Source organism: Drosophila ficusphila, unplaced genomic scaffold (genome assembly GCF_018152265.1).
Source record: "Drosophila ficusphila isolate 14025-0441.05 unplaced genomic scaffold, ASM1815226v1 contig_350, whole genome shotgun sequence".
Taxonomy (NCBI): domain Eukaryota; kingdom Metazoa; phylum Arthropoda; class Insecta; order Diptera; family Drosophilidae; genus Drosophila; species Drosophila ficusphila.
The window spans coordinates 1-16,486 of record NW_025064260.1 but is presented as its reverse complement, the minus strand read 5'-3'; the positions used below and the strand labels follow the sequence as shown (position 1 = coordinate 16,486).

Sequence of the window (16,486 nt, the reverse complement as noted above, 5' to 3'; positions counted from 1 at the left end):
TTTCTATACTTTCGGGGTTCCAGAAGTAATACTTTCTGATAATGGTAGTCAATTTAAATCGAGTTATTTTCAGGCTTTTCTTACCAGTTTTGGAGTACAACAAAAATTCACAGCCATATATTCCCCGCAGGCTAACGCCAGCGAAAGACTTAATAGATCAGTATTGGCAGCAGTAAGGGCTTATATTGGGAATGATCACACAAATTGGGATGACAACTTAAATGCCATTAGTGGTTCATTAAGGGCATCTCTTCACAGGAGTACCGGTTCATCGCCGTATTTCCTGGCATTTGGGCAGAATATGATTCTTAACGGCAAGGATTACAGCCTTCTACGTAGTTTGAACCTGTTAGCAGATGACACTAGGCTACAAAAGCCAGATGTTTTGCAGCTGCAGAGATGGAAAGCTAAGCTGAACATAAACAAGTCTCATGAAGAAAATGCAAATAGATACAATCTGCGAGCCAGGGAAATACAGTTTAAAGCTGGCGACCTAGTTTACGCTAGAAATTTTACTCAAAGCAACGCCATAAAGAAATTTAGCAGTAAACTAGCTCCCGTGTTTATCCCAGCCAAAGTTTTTAGGAAACGTAGTCCATATTACTATGAATTAGTGGATGAAAAAGGGAAGAATTTAGGCGTATTTCACTTAAAAGATATACAGAACAGGAAAATTTCAGATAATGCTTCCAAGAAATAATCTTGTCTCCATTATCTGTGGGTGTAGTGGCCAGTTGAGCTTTTACGATAAAGAACTATTCACCCCACCCTCGCATAGATAAATGTAACTTCACAGGTCCGAAGGCCTAGCTTACTCTCTACCAATATCAATGCAAATAAGCGAGATAAGCACCAGTCACGCTTGCAAAAATCGTACGATTCAACCGTTGATCAGAACTGCAGTTGAAAGCTTTTCAAGAGCGGCTTATCTACACTTCGTTTTCAACCTTGCATTCAATACCTGATCTGCGCTCTTGGTGGAAAGTTCTATTGTTCAATTTTTGGCTTAGGCCTAATTAATAAACCTCGTGTTACCCTTATCTTATATAATCTCGATCTGTGGTGTATTAATATAACCAGGAGGTTATTAATAATAACTAGTGAATTTGTGATAGTGAGTGAAAGGTAAACAAATGCAGAATTTGTGGGTCTCCAATTTAACCGAATTTTTCTTAGGGATCCGCATAAGAAGGCGAGGCGTCAGACGTATATCAGTAGATCCCGTTGAGGGAGTCTGCTCCTACATTAGGCCGGATACAGTCTGATCGCCCTACGCCTGCTCAACAAGATTGCATCAGTTCCAACTTGCCCAAATTCTTGATGAAAGTGGCCCAGAGGAAAACATAACCTCCGGTGGCGAGATTACGCAACCGCCACGTAGGTTGACATTTGGACATCGGCCGTTCAACGCAAGATCATTATTATTCAACGCGGAGTACCTACCCATCGACACTCAGGATCGCTTTACTACGAAGGTGCAGAAGGTGTAGCCACATCTGGCCTATACCCCTGGCCCTAGCACCAGCCCAGCAACAACTCGGATCGTGCCACTGTAAGGAGCTGCCAAGACGACCATAAGTCGGCCAACGGCTGAGGACAACGTCCAGCCCGTCCAGCGATCTATGTCCGGCTATTAGGAGTCTCTATTTTGTATCCATTTAATTTGTCTTTGACAACTTGCTAATTGGCATGAGTGCGGTATTTGTATAGGTCATTTAAAGTAGATTTTATTAAATATTTTGACCAACAGCTCATCAACGGACATGTGAACTTGGGCCCAACTTTACAACTCGTATCATGGAGCAGAAATAAAAAGGTCGTGAGTACTAATTAAAACGAATATCTATTTTAAAACCTATAATTGCCGCCCTATTGTCATTAAATGCATTATTAAATTCATAGCTTAAATTCATAAACATATAAATGAAAGATTGATCGTTCTTACTTAATTAATTGTGAAATGAAATTTTATTGAATATGAAATGCAACTTTAATTCTTATGTTAGGAAATTCTTAAATTGTTATATATATGAATCAATGGAACATAGAGTAGATAAATATGATTATAAATGAAATATAGGATTTAATTAAAATAATGAAGTTTGAATAAATAATAATAATGGTCTGTCGAGTACTTATGTCGAACACTTCGTTAATAATGTGGTAGAGATCGTTTAATCTTGGCCAAGGGACAATGCAAGAATTTAAGTAACATTGTCATGGAAGGGAGGGTAAAGACTTAAGGGATAATAACATCTAGATTCCCAAAAGAAAGTATCGGATCCTCAGTTGATTTTCAGTGTGTCGGCGCACTACAATATTAAATTAATTGTTTTATGGCTTAACCATTAGTCTTGATTGTTTGTCCTTTTGATTATTACGCACTAGTAAAGTGTGGTAGCGTGCAACCGTACCCTCTCAAGCAAGGAAGAACCCCGACATCCGGCGAGCTAGAACCGAGCCTAGCAAGAGTGCGTATCCCAAGCTTGAAGGTATAAGGTCCTCTCTAATAGTATCTTCCATCCGCTAATAGACGACCGACTATCGAAAGATAGAGATAGATTTTGCTCACCAGCACCCCCGTACACTACACAAGGGTATAAAAATCAAATTTTACAGGAGAAGCTTTTTCTTTATTTTTGTATTTCGGTATTTTTGTGCGATTGCAGTATTTCCATGCAAATGAAAAAAAAATTTGTATGGACATACGATAATTTCGCGCGCACATTGAAAAGCATTGTAACATACCATAAAATTGAAACTTAATTTTTATCGGAACTATAGGGCTTTCAGTTATAATATTTCAGAGGGTAGTGAGACATTAGGTGCCTAACAATTTTGCATTAAAATCTCAATTTCCAAAAAAAAGCGACATAGGAATCTTTCACGGAAATGCGTCGATATGATATGATATGACAGCTACACGAGATATTCCCAAATTCAGAGGGGTGTATTAGTTTCGTCGAAACTTGAAAAATAGAGTACAACCAGCTGAAGCTTATTTTTTTTTGGACAGCAGGAGAAATTCGCTTTTAGTCCTTATCTTTTTTGGATCATCCTTAAAAAAGTATTTTTTTTCTAGTGCCTTTGGAAGCATGATGCGTTGCTGGTAGTTTAACGTGACTGTACCTCGTTTGCATTTCGCTAGCAGCACAATTACCTTTCGTTTGCCATTCGCCGTGAACTCTTACCTGAAGCCTTAGTTTTCGCATATTTTTCGACGTGTTCAGCGGGCCAAATTGAATTGCTGCCACGCGCAATGGCTGGCGTAAGCCGCAATTTTCGCCAAAAGCTCGACACCTGGACCTGGCTAATTAAGTGAGGCGACGCCAACGCAAACGCGAACTCGAAACGCAAACGCTGACGCCGACGACAGCGGTGTCGATGGCTAGTTCATTGGAGCGGGCTGAGTTGGCTAATTAAAAGGCGGTCGCGGCTACGTGGATGCAATGCCAAAAACGGTACCACAAACAGAAATTAGAAGCTTGTGCTCCGCAATCCCTTTGGCATGCAAAACACGTGCGTCCTGCAAAACAATTAAATGGAACGCCAAGGCCCCCACATCCGGATCCTTGATGCTGATGTCGATGTTGATGTAGTTGTCCCCGTTGTTGTTCGTAGCCTGGTCAATCCTCAATGTCGTCGTCAATTGGCAGCACTTTCGATGCGGGGGCGGTAGCCGTGGGAGTAATAGTGGGAGTGGTCGGGAGGCGTGGCCCTTCAAACAGGCTCCCACTGCGCAACCTTGATTGCCCGGAGGTTGGGGAATCGGCATGGCTAGTGGGACAATTAATGGCTTCACTTTCCTCGTGCAAATTGACAACCGTTTGCCAGCCCTGAAAAGAGCCAACCAAAGTGGTCCATGAAAATTTAAACTTTAACTCAATTTCGCTTCCTTTAGGGTTAATCACGTTGCGCAGTAAACGAGAGGGATATTTTATGACTATAACTTTGTAAGAGCGATTCATTTCCCTGATTTGATGGGTACTTTTTCAGACCCCAGATTTTGCCAGCTATAAAAATCAATCGGAATCAATTACAATTCGCTGATTTCATTCTTAAATGATGTTGATTTAATATAGTTTTTGTTTTCAGAAAGGGAAAAGGTGATGGATTTAAAGGGAAATAATATTATAAATAACCGTTTGCCTTTTTAATTAAGTGGCTTTTTTTGCAAAGGTAAAGCAGCGCTTTTCCGTAATTAAAGGCTTAACTTACGGCCACGTTTTCCAACTGGAGCTTAATGGATATGGAACGTATTAAACTGTAATGATGGCGGGAAAGGGCTCGTGTCATTCAACTGTGAAATGAGTTGCCTCCTCCCAGTGGAATGTATGGTGAAACGGGGAAGCTGCCAATAAAGTGTCAGCATCAGATCGGAGAACACCGCCGCTCTGGCTTTATTAGACATCCAACTTCAGCTGGCTTTTTCGCCATGTAAGGCAGCACCCCCATTTCATTTTCATAGTCTTCCATTTCACTTAACATAACACCCATTCACGCCCACGTGGAATGCATCTGCGATATGGATAGGTTCCCTTTCGCTTCGAATGCTTTACAGGCGGGCTTTTGTCATCGTCGCCATCATCAGGCTGAGTCTCAGTGTGAAAACTGCATTTCCATAAAGGGTAGCTGGGGGGATTACGATTGTAATTGCATCGAATTGGGAATCGAAAATTTAAAATGGTAAATGGTTTGATTTAAACACATGGTTAGAAAGCAAAGATACTTATTAAATCCTACCAAAAAAAATTGGAAGAATCATTATTGTTATTTAAAAATCTTGAAAACGTAATACATAAAAAAATACGAAGGAAGATTTTGATTTTAAAAAGGGTTTCATAGTAATGAGAACTGAAATATCAATAAATTTTTTTATTAATAATTGAGGAATAAAAACCGTACACGTAGGTATTAACCTTTATCAGTCCATTACTCCCTATTTTTAGTGTCGACTTCTCGCACCTGTGGCCCAGTGAAAGCGCCGTAAAGTATGCAGCATTTTTTGAGTGTCCCCGGCACATTTGAATATGCCAAAAGCAGCTGCAGGGCGTCAAGCGGACAGGAGAAGTGGGCGGGGAGGGGAGTAGCGGTAGGACTGTGGGATGGTCCCATCTCACCAGAAACAAGGCGTGGCACTCGCCCACAGTGTGCGGTTAAAATGCGGATTCCCACGGCTCCGAGTGCGAGTGCGAGTGCTCCGTATCGTTTTGCGTTCGACGCTCGCTCTCGCAGAACTGACACAGATTTCAGGGCGATTTATGCTTCGCTCCGGTTCCGCCATATCCTGATTTTGGCATATGTGTTCAATGGGTTGCCTGCGAGTATCTGTGTGTGCCTGTGCGAATGTGTGTGTGTTTTCGCAGGGGAAGTGCTGGATTGCCAGCTTTCTTTTGTGTCCTTCGATAAGAAATTGGTTGATGTGCGGCGCTTTAAAGTTAATGCCAAGGTGAGAGAATCTGCTGAATAAAGCTCAAGTATATTGGGCATCAGAAGAGATTACCAAAGGTTAAGGGCAGGCCAGAGATGCGGTATTTGGGTATTGTCTGCTTGGTTAGACACCGATTGAACAGCTCAAGCATTCCTCTAAGGATTTGATTTCCACTTTTTATTTCACCTTGATGTTGTTATTCAGATGGAAAGTGTTTTATATGCTACCGCGAAAATAAAAACAAACAACAAACAGCTTTACTTTTGGCCAATAAAATAAGTTTTTTATTTTAAATATAAAGTGTAGATAATCCTTATTCATTACTTTGCTCCAATACCATTTATTTATTTATCGTCAAAGTTCATCCATACTTTCTTCAATATCCTTTGTCCTTGCCCAACGATTTCAGTCAGTTCCGTTTATAAGTAAACGAGACAGTGAAAAGCAGGGCAATAGAGTTTTGCATATTCAATAAATTGCCTTGAAGTAAGCTGCCGGCAATTGTTACAATCTGCTGAACTTCCCCCTTGGCTTTTCCTTCACCACACTATTGATTTAATAGTCTCCTTTAATCCAGTCTACATTGTTTCCCTCCTTCTATTTAACTTCCACTTTTCCATGCTAGACTTAAGGCTCGAATCGTTTGGCAGATGACGCTAATGCGATTTGCTTAGCGGGGAGATTGAGCTGCCGACAAATTTTGAGTGCGGTAAAAGTTTGGCGAACCTCTGGCCAACTATGCGGCAGTTGTTGAGGCAAACCTGCTGCCGCACAAATAAATATTTAAGGCGGACACGTGTCGTCCGCCGAAATCTTGCCAATGGCAGGGCACGAATTACTGATTCTCGGAACTTCAAGCAGACAGCAGTCAGCCCACATGCGCTGCCTGTCCCGAGCAACAAAAAAAAAACAAAACCAAGCTTGGGAACGGGGCGTATACTTTATTCCTACGCACACATCATTCCGTATTCTCCTCAGCTTCCTCCGGCGTTTAGTTTGCCCTCTTGTGCGCCCCTATCGCTCTCCATCCAGCAAATGGCCGGCGACGTCCTCACACGTTGCGTATACGTAATCGCATTTGTGGCACAGCGTGGCCCACTTGTTACGGACACCAGCTTATGAGGGATGGGTAGTGGGAGGGAGGGGGAGGAGGGGAGTCCTGCAGCGGGGGCAGCGTGTCGTCCTTTATTTGGCCATAGCCGTTGACTTTTACATGACCATAACAAAAATGTGTCAAGAATTCTGTGCTCGATTGCTGGTGGCTGGTTGGCAAGTTAAAGGAACGACATTGAGGCCAGAACGAATAAACCAAACTAGCTTGTGGCCTAACAATGGGGATTGCATTACCAGCAAAAGTTAACAATTGTAGACATTTTCTGGGTAACTAAGAAACTTTCTGAGAATACTTCGCTTCAAGCTCTTTAAATTAATTCTTCACGGCTTATTCAGTAAAATAACTGAAAAGTTAGAATTGAAAAGTTAGAATTACAATAATAGTTTTTCTTGAATTTATATCTTATAATAAGAAGTCACTCCGATAATAATAAAGGCAAAAATGCACATGTAAATTTACTTTATAATAATATATATATATATATATATATATATTGATTATGCTTTATGCTTGAGGAACCCAAAATAATAATATAAGACTTTGTTTAAGAAAGTGTAGAGCAAGTAACGATATATGCTTTTGCCTTCTGGTCACGTTTCTTTAAAGAACTTTCATAATTGGCGAGCTGTGGTTGGCTAACACGATATGGCTTGAATGAAATTCAATTTCGACCCGCTTCAATTGCAACAATGACACGGCCGAGATCAAAGGCAAACAACGAAAATCAATTGACCAGCCAGACCCACTTGAATGCGCTTAGTTAGCGCTGTGGATTCGAGCCAAACTTTGAAGCATAATTGCGTCAAAAAGTGTGAACGGGCTGATTGGAAAACGTGGCTGCCTCAAACTGGCACTCTCTTTTGGGGACAATATCCGATGGTTTATAATCGAACTCTCGACCGCAAAGGCCCCAATTGCACTTAGAAGAGAAATTCGGCTCAGCCGAAAGTATGCAAACAATGCAGTTAGTTTATGGCCTCCATGTGTCTCGTTTTCTTTCACAGTTTTGCCAGCACTTTTGCCATTTCGCTTTGCCGGCGCTCGGTCCCCACTCTTGGCCATTGCAGCCATTTTGGAAAATCCGTTTTCGGAGCGCGGCACGCCCTGGAAAAGCCAGAGCTCTGAACGCCAAACGCATTCGCAGCCAGTCGAAGCTTTGCGCCGGCACAATGGCAAAATGAAATATCAACGAAGAGTGGCAGCTGGAGTTCGTGCAACGGCCAACTCCAGGGATTGGCTGCGAAGCGGAGAAAATATTTAAGCCAGCAGAACGCCAACCAGCCAACCCAGTGCCAATTTAAAAAGAATATAAGCAATTTCTGTTCTCCTGAATTTAAGTGGATCCTGTTTATCCATTTATGTGAAATCATTGTTAAAGCTTAAAGATTTTTTAGAGTGTTAGGTTTAAGTTTTTTGATGCTTTAAGCAATACACAGTAGAAGATTGAAAATTGGATTTATTGCTTTTTTAGTCATAGTGGAAATATCAATTTTAGAACACCAATTGCAAAGGTTAAAGCACAGAATCAAATATATAATTCGTGCGGAAAAAGTGCACGCAATAAGTATTAATTTCGCCCAATGTGCAATACTTTGAAATCAGCGCGCGTGTTCATTAGATTGACATTCCCATTCATCCGCAGTTCATCGTTTGATGCAATCCGTAATCAGCACAAATGCAAAAACTACGCACTAGCTCAATGTCAATCCATTCCAAACCCACCACCCACAACCCACCATCCAAAGGCGACCCCCCGCGATCCCGCTGCACCTTCAGCCATTCAGGATTATAACATATGCAATCACAATTGTCAATTGTACAAATGACAGCGGGCACAAAGGAAGACAGCAGGATACTGGAAGAAGGACGAGGAGTCGCAGTCCTCGTCAACAATTACGGTTAGTGCCACAGTTTGACTGCGACGGATCCTGCCCACAGTCGTTGCAATCATGGTTAGTTGAGTCCTCCGACAAGTCCACTCTACACGGAAAAAATGTCCAGGATATAATACCATAAAATTTAAATTGCAAATTAAGGCTTTTCGTATTTTAATGATATCTCAATATGCTGGACGTGTCTCTTTTAATATTCTGATGACACAACGATTTAAGCAGACAAGTTATATTGTATTTTTTACGGTTTATTTTATATTTAATATTTTTTGTGCCGTGCGGTTGAATCTTAATGTGATTGTCAGGCGGGTGAATGGGAAAAAAAGAAAGCACCGAGGGAAAATAAAGGAAAAGTGCAGAGCTGTCAGCCTGCCGCAGCTCCTCCGCTCCGAATGTGTGTATAATGGGCATGAATGAGCTGATGTCGATGCCTCCGAGACATGTGGCAGGTGGAAAATGTGGGAAAATGGGGGAAATGGGGGTAGGGAGAAAAGACTGGAAAAGTATGGACTGCCGACAGGCGCTTGACAGCGTAACATTTGCCAGAAAAGCGGCAACAATGCAGCCGGCCAGGATGGCTCATTGTCATTGCAATTGAACGAGTCACTGAATGGGTGAGTGAATGACTGAACGAATGAACGACTGAACGAATGACTTGCCGGCCGTATGCAAAAGGAAAATCCCCATCTGACCGGCCTCGGTCGGAAAAGCTTTTAGAATAATGCCCGGCGAAATGAAAATCGAGTAAGGCGTACACACGCCCGAAAGGCAAAGCCGGAAAAACATTTAACTAAATTGCAAATGGCAAACAAAAAGTGGGTGGCGCACAAGGCAGAGAAAGGAAACTCTTGTTACGCTCGATATCTTTGGCCCGCGGCGGGGATTTTTCCCCAGTTGGGCTTTTTAGAAAAATTGCAAATTTAATTTGAAGTGGATGGCAAGTATGCCACAATAAATTCTAATTAAAGGCAAGTGCCATCAATCAGGACTCAACAAGGCCAGGGCACATTTTTCACTTCAATTAATCAGTCACCAGCACACAGGCCTCAGCGAAAACGGATGATGATGTCTCACTTCAGAACCGCTTTTTGTCTCAGAAAAAACCCCTAGCCGCCTTTTCCTAGACAACTTTCGGGGCTCTTTTATCGCATTACGCATTTATCACCAGATATGGGGATATGCAAGGACCCGAGTGTGTGCTCTCTATAACGATAAAAGGACAATGGGACCTCCTCTATGGATGTGCGATAATTATGTGGGCGTTTCTGATTGTGCAACACCAGTGGAATAAAGGACGTCAAGTGACCCACAAGCTAAGCTGGTCTGGGTGCAAAAAAACAAAAAAACAAGGCTGAGAAGAAAGGGCCAGCAAAATGCAACGCAAAGTGAAATGTAAGTAGACTTGAGACTTAAAGCGATGGATCTTATGCATACAGAATGAACGAAGGCGGAGAAAGACCCCGCCAAACTGACCCGATTCTGAATTCTATGCTAATGAAGTGCTCGGGTTCCTTGTTTTTTAGTTTTTTGTGTCCTCCTTGGGAAGCCAAAAAGAGCGTTTTGAATGGCCTAAAAGGAACACTGGAAACAAGACAAAGGTTAAGAGCTTTCCGATCCCCAAGAAGATATGCATAAGCAAAATGCAAATTGAGATGGATTTACAAGTCAAAAACAGGTAGTCTTAACCTTAACTTTCAGCTTCATGACTTTAACAGAATGGGTATTGCATTTTAAAATATGTACTTCAGTGTTTAAACATGAAAGGCTTTTTAATAAAACCTATGTGCTGGGGCAAAAACAATAATCCCCAACAAATAGGCTTTTCAATTTGTGGAATCACCAAAAAACCTACACACTGGTTACCTCTCATGGTTTTAGCTGTTTTTTAAGACCGTTTATCTGGCATGTCTATCGTGCTAAACTTTCAATAAAACCCCGGCCAGCACTGCCAAAATGAAATAGCTAAGAGGAAAGCTTTTCATTACACGCCAAACTTTTCGCACAATATATTAAAAACAAAAAAATACGCGACCAGTTAAAACTATCTACAGGAAAACCAAAAAGGGTAAAAAACAAATGCATACAAAATGGACGCCATTCGCTGCAGTGGGAAAAAAAATACACAAGTTTCGGTTAAAAAGTGCAATAAGTGCGCAGGCGAGTAAAAGTTATAACATTAAAACCCTTATTCATTTTCGCCTCACTTTCTTTTTGGTTCACTCTGCGGATTTCACCACGTCGAACTTTCCAACTTGCATACGTCATTTCAGCAAATTAACGCAACGGAAACGAAAATATAATAAGAAGCCCACATTATGCCACATAAATCAAACGGATCTCGTTACGGTGGGGGAAAAAGTGCTTTCAGCTGCCAAGGCGACTTCTTTAAATATATCAAGCCCCTGATGAACAGAAAAAGTGAATGAAAAAGATTTTCCCTCACGTTTTTGGAATGTTTTTAATGAGCAATTACGGATGATACTTTCTTACTCCAAGCAAAACCTAAGTTAATAAGGTGTTGTTTTTGCATTTTAAATTCGCTTCTAAATATAATTTAATAATGGTCCCTATTTAAATTTGGATCCTTTTTCATTTCTTTTCCTGAAAAAAACCCCTAATAGCTTGAGCCATTTTAATCCAGCTTTTAGTAGACCCTGTTTTTAGGGTATTTCATGATTTTCGCATGGTCTTTAAATATTAATTTATATATAAATATTTTTTGTGGCCAGCACTTCCCAGACCCTCTGCTAACAATTATTTTAAACGCACCGCCTCTGGTCATGTAGGGCGGCCATTCATTTTTATTTTTATATCAACTTTTTCTCCCCGACCTTCATTTTTTGTTGGCGTCGACATAAAAGAATGTTTCATTATTTATGCGGCTTTTTGTGGCTTAGCTTCTTTATTCAGCTGCTGCTGATGATAACGATGATGACGATGACGATGTTGAGGTCGATTATGTTGATGATGCGCTTAATGGGAGGTAATAAATTAATCCATTTAACACAAAAGGTCATCATAGCTTAAGTTTCTTTCGATTTGAAGTACAGTTCACAAAAGTTTTATTAGACGGAGTTGTTAAAGTCGCAGTTTGCTTTGACGAATCCATTAAATTGACGACTAATTTCGGCCAACAAAAATCATTTTGATTATCCATTGACTGCACAAATTGGTTCAATTAGGAAATCAATTTCAATAAAGCAACCATCAAACGAGCGTTCATATGGGAACCCACTGGAGGATGGGGCAAGTTCCATTGCCACGGCGACTCGGGCTCAAATCAAACGATAAAGCGAAAGCCAAGAAAGCAAATTCAACAGCAAATGTCTGACCATTCCTGAACAACAAAACGGTACAACAATGGCTACAATGTAGGTGAAGTGGGCTAAAAGGAAGGCTAATGCGTTCTTTGTGCTCTGCGACACGTGGAGGATGTCTGGGATTGACTCCTGCGCCCTGGTAAATGATTATTGATTCTGCGCTGGGGAACGAGGTTCTTGAATGCTAAAAATAAACTTTCTAAAAATATTATCTCAAATACTTTTGTTATTTGGTATAATTGAACAAATATAATCTTTTCTTTTTATGTTTTTATGACATAACAGACATGTTGTTTCATATTTACTATTACTATTTTCTTATTCTACTTAAACAAACTGCAGTTAGTTCAGTATTCTATCCCACTATTTACCTTCGTGTCACGCTACCACCTTTAATTGTGTATTGTGTTTTATTGTATTTACTTTTCCAGCTCACATCCGACACACAAATAAACGAGGGAAATATTTATCAATGGAGCGCGAGACACAAGGCAAATATAATGCCAGCACCGGCCTTTTTGTCAACTGTACATAATGGCAGGGAAATCGAGGAGAGCAGGGAGTCGAGCCACTCCAGCTTTCTACCCTGTTTGTTTAGGCCAACTGTGACTTAAGAGTGTCTTGCGTCAGCGGAGCTTTCAATTCCAATTTAAATATTTAGAGAGCATCAGCATTTGGCACCTCTTTGAACTCGCTTCCCATCAATCAGCGTAAGCAACAGGACTCCAAAATTGATGGTCCGCCCCAAAGCAAGCGGATGAAATTTTTAATTGAAATTAGCATTCGAAATTTCCACCAGTCACCGCGAAATCGTTGCGGCTTCCCTCTCTCTCTCTCGTCTTAATTGTGAAACAGAATTTCATGCCGTGGGCTGCCAAGTTATAATTACAATTGAAAGGGGGCGTTCCAGAGGCGGTGAGCGGAAGTGGGTGTGTTTCTGGACGAGCGCCAATTTGAAGGGACCTAATCAGAACCGCCGGTTGGCAATTTGGGGAGAATTTCTTGCGAAACTATTTTCCCCAGTCATTCATAAATTTTTTACTGGAATATATCCTCCTATCTTCGTGTCATGTGAAATCAAATCAACCTGAATTGAAGTGTAACAAAGTGTGAACATTCAACGGAATTTTCCTATTTATATACAAATAAGCGCATTAAATTCCATTTCTCGGAAAAAAGAAATTCGATTGTCCAATATCCATTACGAATGGCGATATATTTCCAAGTTCAAAGGCTCACACCTCCGCACTGTTGTCTCGTCCATGCTTCATTTGCTCTCGGCTCCAGCACTAATAACAAATTTATTATGGCCGCTTATCAATCAAAAGCTTTTGTTATTCAAGTGGAATGCGTAAGTGACAGCGGCCGGATGATTCGGCCGAGTCCAAGTGGCAGTGCCAGTAAGAGGTCGTTAAAAGCCAAAACACTGAAGGGGACAGATTAGGAAACGAAGGAGCAGAAGTGTCGCTGGCCATTCTCAGGGCGACGGACTGTGAAGAGCACTGGGCCACAGGATCCGAGGCTCACATTGGTCAGGGATGCGGAAGAAACCACTTAGAAATGTACAATGTACTTTTTAAATAGAGTTGGATAAGTAAATAAATATTTTGTATGGACAGAATAAATAGTGTTTCTTTGAGAAGTTGTAACAAAAAATTTAAAAATGAAAATAAAATGAAATGAAAAAAAATAAATTTTTATTCACTGAAAATTCAAGTTAAAGGAGGTTAAAGAATTGTTCGTTCCTTAAATAATTTTTAAACCCTTGCAGAAGGTTGCAAAGCAGTAAAGAAGGCACCTACTATATAATTTCTTGAACAGCACTACTTATAAGCCGTAGGTAGCTTTTTTCTTGTTAAAATATATATTTTAATATGATTTGTTTTAAATAAATGACCACACATTTTACATTTATGTTCGAGAAAGGGATTATTTTCTGCGACTTTATAATCTGTGCACCCTGCTGTTGTTTCAGCAACATAACTTATAATTTACACTTTCAGCTGTATGCCCACAGCTTAGTGTCAACTGTGTTTTATTCAGCTCATTAGCAAATCGTAACCATGGGTGACTTAACTAACGCACTTTAGTCCAGTTACTAATATGGCCTTGGGCGATATTAACGATGCGGCAAACAAAGCCGCTGGCACAAAAACCCAAACACACTCACATCCTGATGTCCGGTTAGTGTAGCCTTTTGGAACCGGACGATATATGGAGGGAGATCGCATTAATTCCGGGCCAACACTCGAGCCGCTTATTAGCAGGCAGGCAAATGATGGTCATGTCTGGCACGGTGCTCGCCCCTAATGGGCGTGTCCAGAGCCACGATGCCGAACCATAACTTTTAGGCTTTTCCATGTCAACAAACATAAACAGAGCACAGACACACGAGAGCAAACATTCAGGCAAGCAGGCCAAGGGCAAACAATGGGCGGAAATGTGTATTGTTTGAATGGGGGGCGGTGGATTCTAGGTTGTATAGTTCGGGAGAAGAGCTGAGAACATTATTCGTGCACTTTTGTTGCCCTTTTGTAGGCGTATTAACATATTCTTCCCCCTCCCATTTTGAGTGGCGAAAGGTCAGCCCTCGAGCGCAATGAAGTATGCAAAATCCTGACGCCGATAAAGTTATCAGCCACATTTTCCCCATCCTGTCCCCAGTATTTCCTTCCTGTCTTTGATTAGAGAGAGAGAGATGCCATGGCCGAAAGTTTCGGTGGCAGGACTGAAAACTGAAGTGCTGCACAAATACGCGTGGAAAGTTCTGCGCCTTTTGCTTTTCACTTTAAGCTTTGGCTATTATCCGGGCAAATAAATAAACAAATTACTTTCACTATTGCCGCTCGAGCGGTGAGAGCCGAAAAGTGTGCTAAGGATAAAGTGTTGAGCAAATAAGCCGAAACGGAAACAACTTGCGATGGCTGCAAACCGGTTTAATATTATTAAAATATTTGCTGCTCTCAAAAAGCTTTCTATTTGCTTTTATTACGACCAAGCGACCGCTCAACTGCTGGCTTCTCTGTCGCTCTGTTTGAATTGCGTGTGCAAAGTGCAATTTAACGAGCCGTGTTCGCTGAAAAGAGCTACATACGTACGTTTTATCGGCAGGATCTGCAGATCCTGATGGCTCTTTCTGCTCCACGAGGGTAAACGCAACATCTACGGCCAGCCGATGGGAAAATAAAAACCGTTCGCCGTTATTAATTAAAGAACTGCGACTGAAACGCTTGCCTGATTGCCATTTTATGGCGATGATGGGGATAAATTAACTTAAACATATAGGTGGATATGCATGAAATGCCAGATGCATCTCCTATCCGATTAAATTAATACCTTTTACAGGAATTAAAATGACCTTTCAAAATATAGATTCGAAAATCATTGCAACTGAATCGCATGGGAAACATTAAAAGTTTTAAGTTTCTAAAATTAAATACAAATTGGATTGGATTGGGTTACAACTCATTTCCAATGTGGAGTTTACTTTCAATAACTTTTTTTCACGTTTTAAACAGATTTTAGCACTATTCAAAATGTTAAAGTAACTGAGGTGCTTTAAGCAAGCATTTAAAAATAGAAAAACGTAGCTTACGACTTTCCAAGGAAAACTTATAGTCTTAGAAAAAGTTTTTCGGAAAACCTCTTAGCAATGGCTTCCCCAATTATTTCCCACCGAGGGTATTTCCCACTTCGCCCAAGACCAACCGACTTTCCGCCCTGCTTCATTGCACACTTGGCCGAGAAATATTTTAATAAATCTGTATACACGCACACACACTTGGAGAGGAACACAAAAGTTGGTCGTAAAAGAAAAACATATTTTTATAGGCTTTCTCTTCGGCTCTTGGAAAGGCAAACACGGTTGGCCAAAGGGGTGGGGATGAACTGGTAGTAGGCTTGGCTGATTAAGGAAAAAATGTTTTCCGGTACCCGGTAGGCACATTTATGGATTTGGAACAGTTCATGCTTTAATTAAAGAAGAGTGAAAAATGCTTGCGTGACTGGCAAATATTTCATTTAACTTTTGCAAAACACTTTTAACTTTTTTAGCCCGCTTCCCCTTTCCCCTTTCATCATCATCTGTTGCCTCATTTTCGCATTCTTTTCGCACTTGCACTGCAGTTAGCAAACGAAATTTCATTTAAATGCCCAACATCCCGCAAAGTATGCAGCGATTTTTGTTTTCACTTTCTATTTTTCTGTGTGTGTTGGTGGCGTCTCTATTTCCATGTCTGTGTGGGTGTGTGCTAAATGCACTTGTTCTAGATAATTAAAAATGTCATGCCGCTTTTTTTCTACCCCTCGTTGCCCGGGTTTTCGCATTTAATTTCGTTTCGTTCTTTATATTTTGTTTTCTATATTTTTCGGCGAATTTCAGTTGCATATTCTATGGCGTTCTAGTTACGTATTCATCGCATGTGCTCTTGATTTCTGCCTTTGTTATTTGCGGGAATTCTGGTCTTATGCGTGGATAGTTTTTGCTTACACGTCATTTTAAATTTACTCGTTTTTGTTGATTTTGTGTGGGCGAATTTTTCCTTCATTCATGCGTTTATTTTTACGGTGTGTAAATCGGATTCTCTGATGGGGATCTTTTCACTCGAGTGGGCCAGGCGTGTGTGAGCGGAATATGGGATTAAAATATATACAAATATTATTGTGGGCCTTGGTGGAAAATGGAAAAATATTGCAACAATTTTGTTGGTTTGTAATCTCGGTTTTACCA

At 40.8% G+C, this 16,486-nt stretch overlaps 1 protein-coding gene and 2 long non-coding RNA genes across 4 annotated transcripts; 2 read left to right on the top strand and 1 right to left on the bottom strand.

Annotated features, from left to right (window-relative positions):
• Positions 1 to 220: 220 nt before the first annotated feature.
• LOC122319981 lies at positions 221 to 2,132 on the top strand. The gene is made up of 2 exons (XR_006245430.1): positions 221 to 1,125; positions 1,177 to 2,132. It is a non-coding gene; the product is annotated as an uncharacterized LOC122319981 (long non-coding RNA).
• Positions 2,133 to 2,674: 542 nt separating this feature from the next.
• LOC108101983 lies at positions 2,675 to 15,099 on the bottom strand. Of its 2 annotated transcripts, none has more exons than XM_017206577.2 (2): positions 14,856 to 15,099; positions 2,675 to 3,836 (listed from the first exon to the last, which is right to left on the bottom strand). In XM_017206577.2, exon 2 carries the CDS (start codon positions 3,773 to 3,775, stop codon positions 3,437 to 3,439), a length of 339 nt encoding a protein of 112 aa, XP_017062066.1. In that variant the 5' UTR covers positions 3,776 to 3,836; positions 14,856 to 15,099; the 3' UTR covers positions 2,675 to 3,436. The 2 variants fall into 2 exon arrangements, with proteins under 2 accessions (XP_017062066.1, XP_017062067.1); XM_017206578.2 differs by lacking the exon at positions 2,675 to 3,836 and adding an exon at positions 8,302 to 8,525.
• LOC108101985 lies at positions 10,285 to 11,013 on the top strand. Its single transcript, XR_001772135.2, has 2 exons — positions 10,285 to 10,586; positions 10,708 to 11,013. It is a non-coding gene; the product is annotated as an uncharacterized LOC108101985 (long non-coding RNA).
• Positions 15,100 to 16,486: the final 1,387 nt, after the last annotated feature.

What these genes read in the sequence shown, in the direction of transcription:
- LOC108101983 (XM_017206577.2), bottom strand. Translation starts at nt 3,775, where the DNA reads ATGCCGATTCCCCAACCTCCGGGCAATCAAGGTTGCGCAGTGGGAGCC.